Raw genomic sequence first — 21476 nt, forward strand, 5'->3', positions numbered from 1 at the left:
AACAGGCTCTAAAATGAGTGGGAGACATAGATGATTTCCTGGGAGAACTGCTGGGAAACAAATATCCTGGCAGGAGGATCATGAGGCCTGAGACCCAGGCAACTTTGCCTGCTCGCAACTGGGGTATGGTCTGTCCTTACCTCACCCTCACCCCTGCCAGATTCTTCTCTCCAGGACCCCATGTTGGCACCCTTTCCCCAGGTGTGATTTCAGCTCCTGGAGTCCAAGAAACACATCTGTTTCTTGCTTGTGGTCATCACCATCTCCTACACAAGGCTGGACACATAGAGATTTATAAATGCTAGTTGGAAGTGAGGGAATCAGGGTCACCTGGTACAGCTCATCTCTCATCTGAGAAACTTCTAGTCCTTGCTATGTGTTCCCACGGCCACAAGGCGCCAGTAAAGACCTTGGCTTGGTGTTGCAGAGCCAGCCTGGAGCCAGGAAACAGGCTGCACTTTTGGGGACAGGACACCCCCACCATAAAAGCCCTTGAGTTAGGCTCAGAGTTTCTGGAAAAGAGAGAGAGAAGAGAAGAGAGGATGAAAGAACTCAGCAGGTCACAGGTTGAGCCTTGAGGACTTCAGGACTTGCCACAGAGAGCCAGGGGCTGTGATCTCTGCCCGTCATTCATTTATTCTACAATTGTTTGTTCCTGCGCCAAGCACTATTTTAGGAGCCAAGGTTATAGCAGCTCTCCCAAACTCACAAAGTCTCTGCTTACATGGAGTAGATGGTAGATTACTGTCTAGACAGAAAATAAACAAAAACCAAGATAATTTCAGAGGGTGATAAGTGCAGTAAAGAAAATAAGACGGGAACGGGATGGTGACATTTTTGGGGAGAGACTTTGGGGGTGGCTGGTCAGGGAAGCAGAAGCTTTCATAAAAGCCAAGGCTCCCAGGGGCCTGCAGCGCCAACTTCATTTTACAGATGGGGAAACTAAGGCTCAGCAAGCAAGCCTGTGCAGAGCCCAAGTCTCTGCCCCCAGGCCTGTGTCTGGGTGGCCTCTTTCCCCTCACATCCTTAACCTGTCCCCATGTCATTGTGGAAGAAACAGACAAAGGAGCACTCTCAAAATGTGGGCATTAAAGAGGGAGAGGAACCAGGAAGAGGAAAACCTTCAGAAGTTCAAAGTATAGCAAACAATACAGCAATGGTAAAGAAATCGCACAAAGTTCGGATTTTTCCCATGCTACAATTGGATGCTTTTTTCTTCCCCAAATTACTATCCATCAAATTATTTTCCAAATTTTGGTTATAGTGACTCTGCTTCACTTGTTTGGACTCTGCTTCACCTGTTTGAGGGTATTGACTCTGGGAAAGTCACTTCCCCTGCTCTGTGAGCCTCGGGTCCCTCATTTACAAAATCTAAATCCAGATTTCCTGACCCCAAAGCCACAGGTCAGTCCAGGCCTTGTGAAGACCACAAGCGCACACAACCCCTATCCCCATAGGTGGCCTGGTCTGGTCCTTTGGCTCCTGAGCTCATCCACACTGGCCCACCGCAGCCTGAGTCTGTCCATAAGAACAGCGACACAGCCACACTTGTTTGGAGATTCACAGTGCCAGTGAGGCGGATCTGAGTTTGTCATCTCCACTTTGCCAACCTGGAGGCCGGCTCAGCGTGAGAGAGGACTTGCTCAAGGTCACACACCCAGTAAGCCACAGAGCCAGGATTTGAACCGAAAGTTCCACATAACTTTCTCTACTCAAGAATCTCACCCAAAATGGAGGAAAAAACAAAAAAAAAGAACCCCAAAGCCAAAGCTTTGGTGTTTGGGGAACTGAGCTTCATTTCCCTGAAAATGCATTTATGAGCCCTGTGTTGGTCCAGGTAGCCACCCTTGGTGTGGTGCTGCCACCGTCAGAGCAAAGCGGGGTATTGCACACTATCTCTCAAGCTCGTGCCATCCGGGCCGAACCCAGGTGGTAGAGAGTTTTTCCATGCCTTTAAGTCCAGTGAAAAACCCAGCGAAGAAGCCCCAGATGTGGGTCACTTGACCCATGGAAACACCGAGGTCCAGAAAGATCACTTGCACAGGCCATCCACCTTTGCTGATCCCACTTCCTCTTTTCCTATTTCCTTCCGACCCAAGGCATCCTGACTCTCCGCTCTCCCGAAATCACTCTGGCAAAGCAACTTTTGACCTCCTGTTTGCCAAATTGAACAGCCTCTTCTTAGTCCTAATTTCCCAATGGAGGGAGCATCAGGTAACTCCCTCCATTGGGAAACACCTCCCTGGGCTTTCCCAACGCCTTGGGCTGCTGCCTCCTGGGCTGCTCCTTCTCCGCCTCCCTCCAGGGTTCTGTCATTGGCCACCTTCGTTTATCACTCTGCACCATGATTCCCATGGCAACCAGGGCTGTGCTGATACCTCCAAAACATGCTCAGTGGACTAGACTGCCAGACCTCACTCCTGAGCTCCCGACCCGTTTACCTGGCCCTCTCCTCCTAGACATCAGCCCTGAATGATCTAACCTATCCAATCTGATCCTGTCCTGCTGCCTATAGTCTGCTCTTCCTCCTAGGTTCCACTCAGGGAAGAGCCAGCTGGCCCCTAGGCCACACTCCTGGGAACCTTTTTTGGCTTCTTTCTTTCCTGTAGCCTCCTTTTCAGAAGGTCAATATTGAAACTGCAGGATCCATTCTCACCTGCTTCCTCAGTAGCAGAAACTCCAAATTCTACTTAGACACATGGCTACCCTGAATAAAAGCTACATTTCTCAGCTATTTCTGTGGTTAAGTATCGGCAGCTTCTGGAAAAAGCACTTCTCCTCCTCTTTTCTCCTTCCTGGAGGGAATGTTGATGTTGTGGCTGAAGCAGCCTTTTTGGATTGTGAGGTCTAACCCATGAATGACAAAGCAACCAGGTGCAGGAGCCTGGATACTGACATTATGGGTAACCACACTCATCCTGCACCACCTACCTGGTTCCTTTTACCTAAGCAACTGTTATCTGCCACTCAAAGCCACACACCTAATCACAAGTAATGAAATGAACACACTAGGTACTCACTCATATGGAGGAATGAATGGGGTCATATAAGGTCATTCGTTCAGGGAAAGAATATTTAACGGCAGATACTGTGTTCTATGATTTTTCACACCAAATCTCTCTTCAGACTTATTATTTATTTTTTTTTCCTTTTTTTTTGAGACAGAATCTTACTCTGTTGCCCTCATTTGAGTGTTGTGCCATCACAGCTCACAGCAACTTCAAACTCTTGAGCTCAAGCAATCTCCTGCCTCAGCCTCCCAAGTAGCTGAGACTACAGGTACCTGCCCCCATCCCTGGCTACATTTTCTATTTTTAGTAGACAGGGTCTCCCTCTTGCTCAGGCTAGTCTCGAACTCTTTTTTTTTTTTAGAGACAGAGTCTGTCTTTATCATCCTCAGTAGAGTGCCATGCCGTCACAGCTCACAGCAACCTCCAACTCCTGGACTTAGGCGATTCTCTTGCCTCAGCCACAACACCCGGCTATTTTTTGTTGCAGTTTGGCCAGGGCCGGGTTCAAACCTGCCACCCTTAGTATATGGGGCCGGCACCCTACCCACTGAGCCACAGGTGCGACCCTGGTCTCAACTCTTAAGCTCAAGTGATTCTCCTATCTTGGCATCCTAGAATTCTAGGATTACAGGCAGGAGCTACTTCTGTCTCTTTACCATTTCTTCCATCTACCTCCTTATGCCACCATTTGTCATAGGCTCCTCCACACTACCTAAATCAGTGTGACAGCCTTCTCGGGGCTCCCTATTGCTACAGTGTGCCCCTCTGAAATCTATTTTACTCACAACGGCCAAAGTGATCTTTCAACATAAACCTAACTCTTTTCTTTCCTTTTTTTTGAGTCTCAGTCACCCTGGGGTTGATTGCCATGGAGTCATCGCTCACAGCAACCTCAAATTCTTGGGCTCAAGTGATCCTCTTGCCTTAACCTTCTGAGTAGTTGTGACTACAGGCACCAGCCACAATGCCCAGCTATTTTTAGAGATGTGGTCTTGCTCTTGCTCAGGCTGGTCTCGAACTCCTGGGCTCAGGCAATCCGTCCGTCTTGGCCTCCCAGAGAGCTAGGATTACAGGCGTAAGCCACTGCATCCAGATTCTAACTCTTTTTCTACTCTGCTCATATCCTCCATGGCTCCCCAGTACTAATAGGATCAAGTTGAAGCTCCTAAGTCTGCAACTCAAGGGTCATCCCCCTTTTTTTATTTTTGGAGACAGAGTCTCACTATGTCACCCTCTGTAGAGTGCCATAACGTCACATCTTACAGCAACCTCAAAATCTTGGGCTCGAGTGATTCTCTTGCCTCAGCCTCCCAAGTAGCTGGGACTACAGGTGCCTGCCACAATGCCCGGCTATGTTTTGGTTGCAGTTGTCATTGTTGTTTAGCAGGCCCAGGCTGGGCTCCAACCCGCCAGCCTCGGGGTATGTGACCAGTGTCTTACCTACTGAGCTACGGGCGCCGCTGGGTCATCCTTCTTTGGTCCATACCTACTCCAAGCATTGCTTCTCCCTCTGACCATCTACCCTACATGCTAACCACTCTTGTTGAATTTCCTAGTCAAGCCTTATTGTTTCATGCCCCTTGGCCCTTGCACACATTGTCATCTCCCTTGGAATTTCCTTCTTTCGTGTGCTCATGTCCAGATTCTACCCCATTCATTCCACCATGTAAGCTCCTGGTATGTGTCATGAACTGTGGTTAATTTGCTTTCACAGCAGCAACTCATGGGAAAGTCCCCTTACTATCCACATTTTATAGACAAGGAAACTGAGACTCATAGAAAGGAAGTGAGTTGCCCAAGATGGATATTTTATAGTGATGACTGACTGATACCAAGTCTACTAAATTCTTTTTTTTTTTTTTTTTTTGTGGCCAGGGCTGGGCTTGAACCCGCCACCTCTGGCATATGGGACTGGTGCCCCACCCCGTTGAGCCACAGGCACCGCCAAGTCTACTAAATTCTAACAATTCTTTTTATACAGGACTCAGGCCTCTGACATCTTCACCACTCCCACCAAGTACCCTCGAGTATAGGGACTTGCGTTCTAATCTCAATGGGGCCAACTTGCTTTGCTGTGGTGGAGGCTGCTGGTTGTCCACCAAAATCCATCATTTCCGTCTTCCATAGTAACTGAGTTATTGATGACACAGAGTTGCCAACTAGAAACCATATTTCCCAGCCTCCTTTGCAGCTAATGTGGTCATGTGATCAAATACTTGTCAAGAGAATCTGAGTAAAAGTGATGTGTGTCACTAAGCCCTGGGCTTACCTGCCCAGTCTCTTCTTCCCAAGAGCTGGAATGGAGGTATCCATGACCCAGCTTCCACTCTGCAAAGACAGAAAAAGAAAAAAAAAATGCTGGCTTGGACTCTAAGCACCTATAGTGGCTCATCAGGTTGGGATCATGAACAGAAGAGCAGCAAGAAGCGGGCAACAGGCAATCTGGGTCTAAATGACTGGGTGGAACCGAAAGGAAATATTTTTAGCTCTTTAAAGTGCTTTAAAATTTTTCTGGTTTTCTTTGTTATACCAGCTGAGCTAATACTAAAATATCTTTTACTATGTGTGCGATACTATCCTAAGTATGTTAAATAATTTAACCTAATAAATTACTAGCAAGTCACTTCCTATCACCTTTCTGAGCTTCAGTTCCCTCATCCGTATATAATCTGGAATGCTAGTATGCTAAGTTAGATCACTGAGAGTCAGGTGGGATATAATATCTATTATAAGTGAGTACTGAACGATCTAACAAAAGGACTCTAGCTCAAGGCGGTTCCCGTAGCTCAGTGGGTAGGTATCTGGCGGGTTCAAACCTGGCCGGGCCTGCTAAAACAACAATGACAACTGCAACCAAAATATAGCCGGGCGTTGTGGCTGGCTCCTGTAGTCCCAGCTACTTGGGAGGCTGAGGCAAGAGAATTGCTTAAGCCCAAGAGTTGGAGGTTGCTGTGAGCTGTGACGCCATGGCATTCTACCCAGGGCGACATCTTGAGACTCTGCCTCAAAAAAAAACAAAAACAAACAAACAAACAAACAAAAAACAAATAGACACTAGTTCAAAATTTGAGAGACTTTGATGTGAAGAGGAAAAGGAGGATAAACCCAGATCTTGGCTTCTGTGCACAGCTCAGCACCACCGCCGGCCGGCCCTGCCAGCCTCCCAGACCATGGCCAACCTCAAGTGCATCTTCATCCCCATAAAGCCGGATGGCGTGCAGTGTGGCCTGGTGGACGAGGTCATCAAGCGCTTTGAGCAGAAGGGATTCGGCCTCATCGCCATGAAGTTCTTTCGGGCTTCTGAGGAACACCTGAAGCAGCGCTACATTGACCTGAAAGACCGCCCATCTTCGCTGGACTGGTGAAGTACATGAACTCAGGCCTTGTTGTGGCCAAGTGATACTTGGGGAGACCAATCCAGTAGATTCTAAGCCAGGCACCATTTGTGGGGACTTGTGCATTCAAGTTGGCAGGAACATCATTCATGGCAGCAACTCAGTAAAAAGTGCTAAAAAAGAAATCAGCCTGTGGTTTAAGCCTGAAGAATGGGTTGACTATGAGTCCTGTGCTTATGACTGAGTCTACGAATAAGAGGTGGACAAAGCAGCAGTCCCCTTCAACACTGCTTGGTGTGTCCTTGGATCTTCATTCCATTGACTTGGAAGCAATAGGATTGATTATTCTTTTTTAAAGCATATTTACCAATGAAGCCTTTGGAAACAGGTGGGGGGGGGAGAAAAAGAGGAGAAGGAGGAAGAGAAAACAAAGCATTGCTATTTCAAAATGGTCAAGGAAAATGAAGAACAATTGGAATTTCTTTACACTAATTTATAGTTCAGTATTATTTTCTTTTGAATTGCATAACTGAACCAGGACAACTTACCCAAACTCCTTGGTCTTTAAACGAGGGAGAGGTGGTTTCTCAATGGTAATTTGGGGAAACCTTTTACCAGGAGTAAAAGGTTTAGTAGTATTTAGTAGTGACTAAATATTTAGTCACTAATTTAGTAGTGACTAAATTCTGGAGGGCATAAATAGCAGATATCTACTTCTGCCTCTGGATCTTTCTTGCTCTGCAGGCTGAGGAAAGCTATCCTTTAGCCATTTGTGTAGGACATGGTTTGAAGTCATGTCCTGCACCCCTTCTCTGGCCATGTTGACAGCCACTGCTTTCTCAGTCATGTCCTGCACCTACCATACTAAGTTGGAAACAGCTGTTGCTGCTGGGAATTTATTGCGTGTCAGGCCCTGAGCTGAGCACGTCAGTCAATAGCTCATTTAATCCCGGCTGGGTGTGTGCACCTTCGAACATCATTTAGATTAGAAAGAAAAACAAAAACAAGGCTAAGAGTGCTAAAGTGGCTTTACCAAATACCATATGTGTAGTCTGAGCCAGTATTCACACCCAGATCTAGAAGATGCCAAGACCTGGGCTTGTCTCTCAGGCCCTGCTGCATCTGTCCATGCCGTGCTCTGAGAGGGACGTCTGGGCAGTAGCACAACTCCACAAGAGTCTCTGACTATTTCTGAGAAGAGCCAGACCAACCCTGCCCTTCATTTAAATCTAGAAGCTCTTAAAGGGAAAAACAGAAAGATTTGATGACATAAAAATTAATAACTTTGAAAAGGCAAGAGATTCCATATATGAATTTAAATGCCCAGATACAGATGAGGAGAGGACATTTGAACATTTACAAAAGACAAAAATTTCCTATTCAGGGTACATAAAGAGCTCCTATAAACCATTATAAAAAGACAAACAACTCTGTAGAAGCGTGAACGAGGTCATGGACAGGTAATTCATAGATGAAGAAATACAAATAGATAATATCTTTATTGAAATCAAATAAACGGAAATTAAATGAAAATTTTTTCTCCATTAGACAGGTACAATTTTTTTTTTTTTCAGTTTTTTGCCGGGGCTGGATTTGAACCCACCACCTCCGGCATATGAGGCTGGCGTCCTACTCCTTTGAGTCACAGGCGACGCCCAAGAGGTGCAATTTTTAAAAAATTGCTAATGTCCAAGGGCTGGGTGAGGTGGCTCACCCCTGTTGTAATCTTAGCACTCTGGGAGGCTGAGGCAGGTGGATTTCCTAGTTCAGGTGTTTGAAACCAGCCTGAACAAGAGTGAGACCCCATCTCTGAAAATAGCTGGGCCTTGTGTGGGCTGCCTATAGTCCCAGCTACCAGGGAGGCCAAAGCAAGAGGATCATTTGACCCTAGGAGTTTGAGGTTGCTGTGAGCTATGATACCATAGCACTCTACCGAGGGCAACAAAGTGAGACTCTGTCTCAAAAAAAAAGAAAAATTGCTAATGTCTGCTATAGTCTAGAATGTGAGCCAATGGCCACACCCAAGCAGCACTGGCAGGGAGGTAGATGGGTCTGTCATTTAGGGAACTATTTGGCAAGAGCTGTCATAGTTCTATTTGCTCACATCTTCTGAACCAGTAATTCCTCTTCTAAGAATTTGTTCTATAGAGATGTTCCTACAGGTGTTCAAAGGTAAATATACAAGCATGCTCCTTGTAGCATTATTTTTAACAGTGGAATTCAGGAAACAAGTCACATATCCCTCAGTAGGAGAGGGCTAAGTAAATTCCACAGGATGCAGTCACAAAACAGAAGGGGGTACAGCCACATTTACTGACATGGGAAGAGTTCCAAAATACTTTAAGCGGAAAAAATATAGTCACATAAAATATTATAATTATGTTTATATAAAAAGAGGTGTGTATCATGTATATGTATTAACATATATGTAAAACAATACAATCATTACAAATTAAAAAACCCCTTTTCTCAAGAGCCCTGTGCAGTTTACCAGTGTCTGTCCATCCTTGTGCTGGCTGTGTGTTGTTGAATAGATCGCCTAATCTCTCCGAGCCTTGGCTGCCTAGGACAATAACTACACCCACCTCCTGGATTTTCTGTGAGGACCGAGGAGAAAGTGCCCATCAAGCCCACTGCCCCATTTTGCTGGCACCACCAAGCCCAGAAAGCATAGCATTTCTGCTCCCCAGCCCAGCACCTGGGAGCAGATGGGACAAGAAATCTGCTCATCTGTCCTCATCATACAGAGCTTAGAGAGCTCAAAAGATGTGCCCCAGTCACAAGTTCATGGTTGTCTGGGACTAGATTTCAGAGCTGCTAACTCCAATGCTTGGATTCCAGACTCAGGCCTCTTTCAACCTTGGCTCCAGCTCAGGGCCTGGGTAACGGACACTCTCTCCAGCACTTCCCAGCATCCACTCTGAAGGGTGGAGGTGGGGACAATGGTGAATCTGGTTCTGTCCCCAGAACCTTAAAGTCTGGTGGAGAAAGACCCCTCATGACTCTGATACTTGAGGGACAAGGCTCTGTCCCCCTCGTCCCTGTGGTCACGCTTTCCTGCCACAACTCTATCTGAGTAGCTCACAGGGGCGGGCACTTATCATCACCTGGGTTTATTCTCACAAGAGAAGCCTGTGGTGTCTCCATTTGACTGATGAGGAGACTGAGTGCAGAGAAACTTCGTTTTTTTCTTCTACCATCAGGGCACACTTTGGGCCTTGGGTCTTTACTCACTCCCAGTCCCCCAACCTGTGTGTTTGTCCCAAGCTGACCCGCATTCCAGCTTTTCATCACCACCAGCCCTCAGGCCTGGAATTCTCACTGGGGATTCTACATTGCACACTCCAGGCTGGCCAGAGCTCGAGTCTCGGAATGTGTGCAGGTATCCTGTCCCCAGACTACTGCAGGGTAGAGGACGCAGCTAATCATCCCAAACCCACCCTGACCGAGCAGCACCGCAGCATTTGAAATATGTTCTCAGAGTTGTACTGTCATTTCAATCCTTGCACACATGCTTCTGATGTGGGATAATTCTCATTGTATGGAAGAAGAAATTGAGGCCTAAAAAGACTCAATGACTTTCTCGGCATCTCCCAGCCATAAAGTAACAGACTAGGTCTGGGACTCTGCCCTTGTTCCACCAGGCTCCAGCTGCAGGCCAGACCCAGTCAGCCTGGGGAAGGGAAGGGCCTTGGAGAGCTCAGGTGTGACTTGAGCAATTCACTGTCGGAGATCAGGGAACTGTCAATTGAATCGACAGGCCAGTTCCCTGACCTCTGGAATGGGGATAAACCACCCTAATGCTATTTACAGGGCTGGGCAGCAACTAATGGAGCAGCTGGAAGAGAAAGCAAAGCTGCTGGGCATTCCCAGTCAGCTCCCACTACGCCTGCACACAGTAGGCATTCAACAAGGGCTTAGTTGATCTCATGTCAGCGCTACTCCTGACCCAACACTTACAGTCTGTGCCACTCCTGACCCAGGTGCCATAAAGAGTTAGGCAAGGATGGATTAAGGAATACAAGAGGATTACTTAGTAATCAGCTGAACCACTTAAGCTGCCTGGGAAAAGACTAGGATGACTGTTCATTAATTTATTCAATATATGATGTTGAACACTTAGCCGGCCTGGAATGATGATGATGATGGTGTTGGCAGAGCTCAGTTATCGAGAATCTACTATTTGCCAAGTACTTTAGATAGAGTCTCATCACATCAACCCTCTAAGTTGATAGATCTTAAATTAAACAAAAATTATTCTATACTAGGGAAGGTGCTGGTCAGGTCTGAGACTTAGGTGAAGCAATTGAGATGCCCAGAGCATAGGTGTAAGGAGGTACTTGCTGTTAGGACTCTATAACTCCTTCCTCACCCTGGTCCCTGCCCTAGGGCTTGTGGTGGATGCTGCAATCTGGTGCTCCAAGTCCCCTTCCATGAAGCCATCATCCCAGTCACTGAGAGTGCTGCTGGCAGTCTGCCTTCCCCTGGCAGCTCCTCCAGGGCTGGACTCAGCTAGGGACATGCCATGGTCATGCCACTTCCCTGGACAGCTCACAGCCAATGACTGACGAGGGCAGGAATGGAAATTCAAGGCAACTCGGAAGGGCCCTTCTAGCTGCAGAGGTCCCTGTAAGGCTGGCTGAGGCTCTAGTGGGGCTGCTCTGCGGCTTTTTAACTCACTTCTGCTTCTGTCCCCTCCCTTCTTTGGGGGCTGATTCTGAAGGTGCTCCCCAAAAAATCTCTGGCGAGCTGAATACCATCCCAGAGGCAATTGTGAACTGCAACAGTGTCACTGTTGGGGTAACCCCTTTCTAGCTGGTTAAAACACAGCCTACCTAAAGACTCTAATACAAATTTACCCCAAAAAGCCAGGGCTCAGGCATCATAGCACTAACTGCAAACACTTCACCTGCATTAACTTATTTAACCTTCACAGCACCTCTAGGAGGGTGATACTATTAGCATCCACATTTTATAGATGAGTTCAAGAGAAGTTATACTTTTCTGGAAGGAAAAAAAAAAGCACGGTTTGGTGATAAAATCCAGTCAACCAAAAGATAATTAAAAATAAAAACTTCAGCCCAGGAAAATTTTCATATGAATAGAAAAAAAAAAAAGATGAAAGAATGTCTTGTTTGTGTCATAACTGAGTCCCCAAGCCTAAGGGAGACTGACTCCTGATCCCAAAGACCCAGGCCAGGTATGAAAGTGAGATCCACAGAAACAAAGGGACAAATAGTTGCTTTAGAAGGGTAATACAGGAATTGGTGCAAGACCCCCCTCCCTGTTGGAGTCTCAGGAAGCTGATGTGATTACCTTAACAGTGGTTCTCAACCTTCCTAATGCCGCGACCCTTTAATACAGTTCCTCATTTGTGATCCCACAATTATTTTTGTTGCTACTTCATAACTGTAATTTTGCTACTGTTATGAATCATAATGTAAATATTTGATATGTAGGATGTATTTTCATTGTTACAAAGGGGTGACAACCCATAGGTTGAGAACTGCTGCCTTAGGAGAATTAAGACTCAGAAGGTGAAGTGACTTAGCTTGAGGCAGGCAGTTAGTAAAAGATGCTTCTGGAACTGGTCCCTGAAGCTGCCAGACTACAAGTCCATTGCTCTTTATACTGCCTCTACTCCTCCCCTTCAGCTGGTAGGACCAGAATCCTCCAAAGAGGGGGCCAGCATTTTGGGAAGCCAAGGCAGGATGATTGCTTGAGGCCAAGAGTTTGAGATCAGCATGGGTAAAAGAGTGAGAAGCCCTCCCCCTACTCTCCTCTCCCATCTTTACAAAAAAAATTGTTTTAATTAGCTGTGTGTGGTGATGTGCACCTGCAGTAGTATTGGGAGTCTGAGGCAGGAGAATCCCTTGAGCCCAGGGAGCAAAGGATGCTGCAGTGAGCTATGATTGCGCCACTGCACTCCAGCCTGGGTGAGGGAGTGAGACCCAGCATCTAAAAAAAAAAAAAGAATCTTCCAAAGAGGGTCAGAAGGGATCTGGGGATCCAGGTGGTGGGCTACCCCAGCCTCATCTTCTCTGTCTGCTGCCCTATTTGTCAGCCATCCCATTTGGAATTGGGATTGGACTCCTCTGCTACCTCAGGCAGGTGTTAGGTTTGCATTGTTATCCCTTCCATATGCAGTGCACATTAGTGTTTACCAATTGCTTATCAATTCATCTCTGTATTTGTTCCTTATTTTGTCTTATTGCCTTAAAAGTAGCAAGACAGGAATATTAGCTCCATTTTACTGGTGGGGAAGCTGAGGCCCAGAGAGAAGGGAATCAGGGCAATGTCTAACTCAAGGACAAACCCTCCTATCTTAATCTGGCCCCTTGGTATCTATGACTGGGGTACTGGGCAAAGCTGGTGTCAAACACTGGCCTCTCTCAGCCTAGAGCTTGGACCAGCCCCTTCCCAAAGCCTCTCTTCTTTTTTCTCTTTATCTGGTCCCAGAAGGCCCCATGATCTTAGGGGAGACCTTTATTTATCTGCCAAATACCTCTTGTCACCTGCTCCATGCCCATCTTGGTAGCTTTGGATGTGGTGCCAACATGGTCTGCTCTCACAGAACTCACAGGCTGGTGGAGAATCACATCAACAAACAAGCTTGGCAGGAGCAAGGCCCAGACTCTGGGGGCGGAAGCCCTGTCTGTTCCTTTCCAGAGTCTCTGGAATCTACTCTCTTCTAGAGAATGCCCATCTGAGAGCCATCCACAGCATCTCTGACCCAGCCTCCTCCCTCCCTAAAGCACCCAGGGATCTTTCCAGAGTCAATAGCACAGGGTGGCCAGGAACTCACGCTGGTGATCAGAACTCTGAGACCAAATCCCGCCAGGCCTGGGCACACTCCACATCTCTCATCTGTAGAAGGAGAATTGTACTTACTTCACAAAGTTGTTGTAAAGCCATTTGCCCTTTCTTGTTCCTTCTAGACACTCTATGCATTGCCCCCGTGCCTTCCATGTACTGATATGCCTCCCTACCTTTAAGAAACTCTTCTCTTAACTCCTAAAAACACGTTCATCACTCAAGGCTCTGTTCATCACTTCAAATGTCACTGCCTTCCAGAAGCCTAAACTGACTCCCTACTCCAACTGACTAAAACTGCTTCCCCTTGGGATTTGTCTGTTTGGCTAGTCTACCTGTTTTCTAGACCTCACCACAATCTTCCTTTTACCAAGACTGGTTTATTTCCAGGCCTGTCATCCACCCACTCCCACCTGGACTGTGATTCCAGGTTGGCACAGAGCCTGGAATAAAATCAGTACCAATTTTATGTAGATTCGCCATAATCATCATTTACTGAGGCATCTAGCACTGTGCTGAAGGCCACACCACCACCTGAGGAGACTGAGACCTCCCTGAGGAAGCAGCCTCAGAGATATGAATGGATGGGGTCTTGGACAAGGAGAAAGTCACAGTACAACTCCCTGTGCCACTCAGTTCTCTGACAGAGAGCCAAGCTCCCCTCACCCTAGGAGCTGGGGAGTCCAGTGGTTACCTCACCACCCGGTGGCAGCCTCTGCCTTCCAAGTTATGACACAATTGCGAAACTCCAACTCCCCAGATATTTTCGAAAGAAACTGTTGGTTTCCTGCCCCAGGCACGGTTGGGGACTGTGGCCCCTATGCCAACCAGGGTCTTCGGCAGTCTCAGGACTTGGGAAGCTAAATATAGTCAGGGCTTGGGGTGATAAGGAAATGAAAACGGCAAAACTGTAAAGTGACCCAGTTTTATTTTGGATCTGGAGGCCAGATGGGGCACTGCTCCACGGGGTAGGGCTGTATGTAGTCTTCCCCTCCCTGAGGTGGGAGGCCAGGGCGCAGGCAGCGGGGGCTCAGTAGATGGGGCCTCTGGGTACCCAGTCCCGGTAGAGGCATGAGGAGAGAGGGGGAAATCAGGCAGCGGCCTGCAATGGCTCAGATTGAGTGGAGGGGGGCGGAGGGGGAGTTGGGGGGAGAGAGAGAACACAGAATCCAAGAACCCGGAGTCCGAAGGCTGGGCCAGTCTCCTCCACTTTACCGCAAAGGCTCAGGTCACAGAAGTGAAGCCAAACTGTCATCCAGCAGGAGGCAGGGCCTGGAGGGACACCAGGGTCCCAGGGAGGTCGGTGCCCGGCTCCGCGTTCAAGCCCGCTGTCTCCAACCTCACGGAGGGTGGATGCCGGGCTCCTTCGCGGGGTGCGGGTGCGGAGTCCAGCAGGCAGTCAGATACCCTTTCTCCCCTCGGGCGCGCCAAGCGGGCCCATACCGCGCTCAGCAGCTCACCGAGCCGGCGGGCGGCGCTGACCCCAAGTCTGAGAAGCAGTCGAACTCGCTCTGGCCCAGGAAGAGCTCGGGCAGCTCGCGCACGCGGTGCAGCCCGAGCTCGAGCTCCAGCGACGTCAGCGCCTCCTCGTCGATGAGTTCGGCGTCCATGCTGCCCAGGGTTTGCGCTGGCGGCGGGGCGGCGGCGGCGGGCGACGGCTGCAGGGCCGGGGGGCCTTCTAGGGGTCCCGGAGGCCCGGTCGCACGGCCCGGGTACATCGTCGCCACCGGCTGCAGGTGCGCGCTGCCTGCGGCCGGCGGCGTTACCGCCGGAAAGGGCTGGAAGGAGGACGGCGGCCCAAAGGCCCCATATGCCTGGGCCCCGGGTGGCGGCGGCGGACCCAGAGGTGCCCCCCGCGGTCGCAGCCCGCTGTCCAGACCCGAGCTCGCGTACGGCTGCAGAGTCCGGAGCGCATGAGGGCCGTGGGCGGGCGCGGTGGGAGGCGGCCTCTGCACCAGGCGGTAGCCCTCGGCGAGCATCAGGTGGTCGGCCATGGCGGCGGGCGGACTGCCAAAGGGGGCAGCAGGCGGATGGTCAGCGCGGGCTACCCTGGGCCAGCTGCTCCTCTGCGGCGGGAAACCTGGGCACCGTGCCGTCGCTGCAGCTGAGCTGGGCAAAAGAAAACCAAATCCGGCTCGTGCTTCCGCCAAGCCCAGGACGTCCCGAGCTCCGCGAAGAGACCCCGGCACACCAACAATCTAAAGCTCCAAAACCTCCGCGGCGTTCCCCAGGGTTTGGCGAGGACTTATACCCTAAGGCGGCTGTCCCCGCCTCCTGTCTCTCATTGGATGAGTGAGACGCTTCTGGGCGGGCCACGCGTGTTTCCTGCTAGATCTGGGCCCCGCCCTCTCCTGGAGCCCCCGCCCCAAGTCCAAAACCCCGCCCCCAAGTCCCAGACCCCCGCCCCAACCAAGTGTGCTGGTACCGGGAGGGTGTTTGGCACTTTCTGAGAGGCTCTGTCTGGACTTCAGGGGCTCAGACTTGAGGCTAGGATTGACCTGACCACAAAACGGGGTGGTTAGGTCCCTCCAGAGCGGCAGGATCTTAGGCTCACCCAACATCTTAATTTTCCAGATGAAGTCTGAGGCTCAGTGGTTACAGAGGTTTCTTAGAAATGCATACCAAATCCTGAACAGAGCGAGACCAGAACCAGGCCTTGCGCTTGCACAGCTCCGCCTAACACAGGCATCTTAGGTGCAGTGTCCCCCAGGAGGGGGGGTCAGCTGTCCATCCCCATAACCCCTTGGGAGAGCCAGTTGCTTCTTCTCTGGCTCCCACCGCACCTTGTCTGTTGAAGCATGTACTGAGTTGTTATTAAAATAATTTATGGGCATGTCTCCTGAAGGACTTGTTCATCTTCTTATCCTCAGCACTTGGCCCAGAGCCTGGCCCAGAGCAGGCTTTTAGTAAAAGTTGGGCGAGTGAACAAATGAATGAACGAATTGCAACTCATTCACCTGAGTTTCTGTTTCTCATCTATGTAAGGGAACAACAGCGGCCCTGCCCCCTTGTAAGGATTAAATGAGGGGATGTGTGTACAGTGTCCAGCACAGTTCCTGGTACATAGTAGATGCCCACAAGTTTTCTTAAAAGAATGAAAGGCTGGATTTCGTTCTGTCCCTAAGGAACTTCCCAGTGGGGAATATCACATCCCTAGATAACAATAATAATTTGTATTATTATTGTTTTTTAGTGTTCTACATTCTACAAGCATCTCCTTGGGGGTGGGACATGGATTATCAGCCTCATTTTGCAGATACAGAGAGACACAAAAAGAAAAAGTGACTGTGCTGGTGTCACAGGCAGTCCGACTTAGCATGTGAATGCCATGTGTTTTCCACTTCTGAGCAACTGGAGTTGGTGCCAGTGGCCAGGATACAGCCTCTTGAACTTTGCCCTCCACCCATATGACACTCTCTCCCTCCGTCTTTGATTCCCTTCCCCCAGAAGTGCCCTTGGTACTTCCTGGAACTTGGGTTTGTTGTTGTAGAGGGAATAACTTTATAGTGACAGTCCAGAGGCCCAAGTTCTAATTACACCTCTGCCACCTACAGTATGTGACCTCCCCCACCAGTGGATTGTGACAGTTGAGTGTCGGGCATGACAGGGGCAGCTCAGCTTTCTGCTCAGTGAAAGAGACATGGTGACCCTGCCCACTCACCCTGAGAGCTTGTGGGAAGTCACAAATGACCACGGGTGTGGTAACATTTCTGCAAAGTGTAATAGCTACGCAATGGAGTCGATTCCTCTGAGTCTCTAAGTAAGACTTCACACAGAAATTCCTAAACCTCAGACTCAGTACCTCAGACTCAAGTGGAGACAGGGGACAGAAACAGGTGGGTGGGGGCTTTGAAAAAGAATCTTCAGTCCCACATTAACCTCCTGACCCAGACTTTCCAAGGGTATTTTTGAATCATAAGAATCTGTATTAAAAAAAATCCTCTGCCATTCTGACATATTTGGTCTAAGGACATCAACATTTGGGAGCCATAGCACCACCAGATGATTTTCCTTTTAAAAAATGCATGTGTGACTAATGTTTAAAAACTTCTTTAATTTAGCCAACAAATATTTATTGAGCACCTACTCCAGGCCAGGAGTTTATCTACCAGTGGTTATTACACTTTCAAGGTCATGTACTTCTCTGAGAATCTAAAGAAAACTGCAGAATAGTGCTCACCAAGTATAGCCTATAAATTCAGTGGGTTGACAGATCTGGGGGTGGGAATGTCATGGATTCCTCAGGGGTTCAATAGAGTCTGGGTTAAAAATGCCTGTTAGATTTGTGTAAACAACAAACTAAGTAAAATAATGATCCACATATTAGAAAGTGATAGGAACAATGGACAAAAGGAAAAAAGAGAGTGGGAAGGAGGCTGGGGTGCAGGGAAGAGGGGAAAGGTTGTAGCATGGCACAGAATGGTCAGGGTAAGCCCATTGGTACCGTCGGGTTTGAGTAGAGACTTGAAAGAGCTGAGAAGTGTCTGGGCAAAAGTCCAGGCAGAGGTCCAAGCTCTCAAACACTAGAGCAGTCCTTCAAAAACCACAGCAAGTACCAAGGTGTCAGCATTACCGGGGACCTCATTAGAAATGCCCCTTCTGGGGTTCCATTCCAGATCTGAATCAGTTTCTGAATCAGAAACTGGGCTGGGGCTCAGCAGTCTGTGTTTTAATAAACCCTGCAGATGATTCTGGTTAGGGACCTCTGAGGTAGATAAAGCCTTAAGGCAGGTGTAAGCAAGAGCCCAGAGTGGGTGTGCGCAGAGGAGTGAGGTGATCTAACTTGTGCTGCTCTGGTCTGCCATCAGAACAATTCCCATTGTTCCCAGTGTTTCCGTGACTTGCTTCCTTGGGTTCCTCGGACTTCCCAAGAACATCACTTCTTGGGGCTCTTGGTGTGCCTTATGCCTGGAGTGTTTTTCCATCAGCTTCATAACCCAATCCTTCACTTTGTCCTGACCTCCACCCAGAGTCACCCCCCTCAGAGAAAGCTTCCCTGACTTGCCTCTATCCCTCTCTACCCCCTCACCCTGTTCTGTTTTCCTTCTTAGCACCTACGGACGCTTGGCATTACCCTCATGTGTTTTGGTCAATGAGGGTGACCCTATGAGATTATAATGGAACTGAAAAAATTCCCATTGCCTAGTGACCTTGTAGCCCTTGTAGAGTCATAGTGCAATGAATTACTCGTGTGTTTGTGGTGATGCTGGTGTAAACAAACCTACTATGCTGCCAGTCTTATAAAAGGATAGCACATACATGTGTAATTACACCCACTACACTTGATACTGGTGATAAACAACTATGCTGCTGGTTTATGTATTTACTATATTTTTATTGTTATTTTAGAGTGTATTCCTTCTACTTAAAAAAAAAAAGGATAACAAGGGCTAGATGCTGTGGCTCACACTTGTAATCCTAGCACTCTGGGAGGCCAAGGCGGGTGGATTGCCTGAGCTCACAGTTTGAGACCAGCCTAAGCCAGAGTGAGACCCCCATCTCTAAAAATAACGGTGTGTTATGGTGAGTGCCTGTCATCCCAGCTACTTGGGAGGCTGAGACAAGAGAATCACTTGAGCCCAAGAGTTTGAGGTTGCTGAGCTATGACACCACAGCACTCTACTGAGGGTGACAAAGTAAAACTATGTCCACAAAAAAAAAAGTTAACAGTAAAACAGCCTCAGACAGGTGCTTTAGGAGGAATTCCAGAAGAAGGTATTGTTATCACAGGACATGACAGCTCTGTGCACCTAATTGCCCCTGAAAACCTTCCACTGGGACAAGATATGGAAGTAGAAGATAGTGATATTGATAACCTTGACCCTGTGTAGGCCTAGGCTAATTTATGTGTGTTTTTCTGTCTTAGGTTTTAACAAAGAAGTAAAAAAAGTTTAAAAAAAATTGAAAAATACTCATAGAATAAGGATATAAAGAAAGGAAATATTTTTGTACAGATAGACGATGTGTTTGTATCATAAGCTAAGTGTTATTACAAAAGAGTTCACAAGTTAAAAAATTTTTTTAAAGTTGATGAAGTTATAGTAAGATAAGGTTAATTTATTATTAAAAAAAGAAATTTAGGGCTGTGCCCCTAGCTCAGTGGGTAGGGCACCAGCCACATGCACCGAGGCTGGCGGGTTCGAGCCTGGCCTGGGCCAGCTAGAACAGTGGTGACAACTGCAACAAGAAAAGAAAGGAAAAGTGGCCAGATGTTGTGGCAGGAGCCCATGGTCCCAGCTACTTGGGAGGCTAAGGCAAAAGAATCACTTGGGCCCAAGAGTTTGAGATTGCTGTGAGCTGTGATGCCACAGCACTCTACCCAGGACAGCTTCAGACTCTGTCTCAAAAAAAAAGAAGAAGAAAAGAAATTGAAAAAATAAGTTTAGTGTAGCTTAAATGTACCAGGTTTATAAAATCTACTGTAGGTGTACAGTACTGTCCTAGGCATTCACACTCACTCACCACTCACTCACTGACTCAACCATAGCAACCTTTAGTACTGCAAGCTCCTTTTGTGATAAGTGCTCTGTACCGGTTTACCCTTTCAAAACCTTTTTTGCTATATTTTTACAGTACGTTGTTTAAGTTTTGATACATGAATATTTACAATTGTGTTATGGTTGCCTGCATTATTCAGTATAGTAACATGCAGTATAGGTTTGTAGCCTACAGGAGCAATAAACTAGACCTTATAGCCTGGCTGTGAGGTAGGGTAGAACATCTACCTAGGTTTGTGTAAGGATAGTTTGCAATGTTTGCACAATGACAAAATCACCTAAGGCTGCTATCTCAGCATGGCTCCCTGTTGAAATGTGTGACTGTATTTCAGAGAATGTGTCCCCCAGCAGTTCACTCTCTGAAAGCAGACACCTTGACCATCTTGCTCTGAACAGTCTTTCCAAGGCATCAGAACAGTGCTTGGCACATAGTAGGGACTTAATAAGTATTTGTTGAATGTGTAAATTAGGCACAGAAAATTTACAATCCTTTTTGATAGAGAAGGAAACCGAGGCCCAGAAAATGATCGGAACTTGCTGAGGAGTGTGTGTGTGGTAGAGCAGTGGTTGGAAGAGACATTTGTAGCCCTCAGGGCAGAGCCTTTCCCACTGACTCAAGCTGCTTTACCCTGAGCCATGCCTTTACACGTGTGAGTTGACAGGGCCACAGGTAGACATGCCCCATGGAAGGAACTGGTGGGCTGTGGTAGAGATGTAATCCTTCCCTCTCCTTTCCTACATCCAGCGTTCCTCTTGAGGACACATCAGAGGACCCAACCCAAGTGTCCTCTGTATTTCCCAAAGGTCTCCAGGTCCTGGCTGGCACAGAGACCTCACTTAACACCTCTTGGACTTTACTCTTGCTAATAGCCCCATTTCCAGCACCCAGTGAGGGACAAGGCTCAGACAGGCCTCAGCAAACACTGTCCATAAGTTGACAGAGTGGAGGGCTTAGGAGAAGTGCCTGGGGAGAACCTTATTCTACAACCTCTGAGCTGACTCCCTGGTCTGTGGCTGAGACCCCTCCCCATCTCCACCCCAAGGCAGACTTGGCACTCAAACCTGGAGACTTCTCTGAGACCTGCTGAGAGCCAGGTGACTGGCAGGCAGATCCAGATCCCTTTGCTGCTGCTTCTCTAGGTTGCAGAGGAGAGGAGATGTTTCTACCATTTCCCCTAAGGGTCATGTCCTCCAGGACAGCCCAGCTGGATCTGCACCATTCTGCCTTATGCTCAGGTGACAAGAGTGAGGTGACAGCAGCTGACGTTAACAAGACTAACATTAGCTAGTGTTTACTGGGTGTTTACAGTATTGCCAGACATGGGCTGGATGCTTTATAAGTATTATCTTATTTAATCCTCATAATAAACCTGTGAATAGTTGCTACTATTCTCATTACACAGAGAAGGGAAGTAGGACTCAGAATGGGAAGCGACTTGCCCAAAGTCATACAGCTAGTGATGGAGGAAAGGTGTGTGGCCACCCTGCTAGTTGTCTCCAAGCTTTCAGATGACAGCAGCCCCAGCCAACATCTAGTTTGCAACCTCATGAGAGACCCTGAGGAAACTGTTAATAACTGATAATAAATGTTTCAAGCTTCTAAGTATTGGGGTAACTTGTTATGTAGCAACAGATAACTAATACAGTTGTTTCTCAGCATCTACAGAGGACTGTTTCAGGGCTCCTGATAAACACCCAATTCCTCTGATGCTCAAGTTACTGATATAAAATGACACAGTATTTGCCTATAACTATGCATATCCTTCGGTATTCTTTAAATTGTCTCTAGATTACTTACAATATCCAATATAATGTAGCTG

At 47.9% G+C, this 21476-nt stretch overlaps 1 protein-coding gene and 1 pseudogene across 1 annotated transcript; one reads left to right on the top strand and one right to left on the bottom strand.

The window, feature by feature from the left end:
• The first annotated feature begins 6181 nt into the window (after positions 1-6181).
• Positions 6182-6623, top strand: LOC128575264 (nucleoside diphosphate kinase B-like; annotated as a pseudogene).
• Positions 6624-14051: 7428 nt separating this feature from the next.
• On the bottom strand, positions 14052-15376 carry CITED4 (Cbp/p300 interacting transactivator with Glu/Asp rich carboxy-terminal domain 4). The gene has a single exon (XM_053576716.1). It carries the CDS (start codon positions 15151-15153, stop codon positions 14608-14610), a length of 546 nt encoding a protein of 181 aa, XP_053432691.1. The 5' UTR covers positions 15154-15376; the 3' UTR covers positions 14052-14607.
• Positions 15377-21476: the final 6100 nt, after the last annotated feature.

The sequence above is a fragment of the Nycticebus coucang genome, chromosome 22 (genome assembly GCF_027406575.1).
Source record: "Nycticebus coucang isolate mNycCou1 chromosome 22, mNycCou1.pri, whole genome shotgun sequence".
Taxonomy (NCBI): domain Eukaryota; kingdom Metazoa; phylum Chordata; class Mammalia; order Primates; family Lorisidae; genus Nycticebus; species Nycticebus coucang.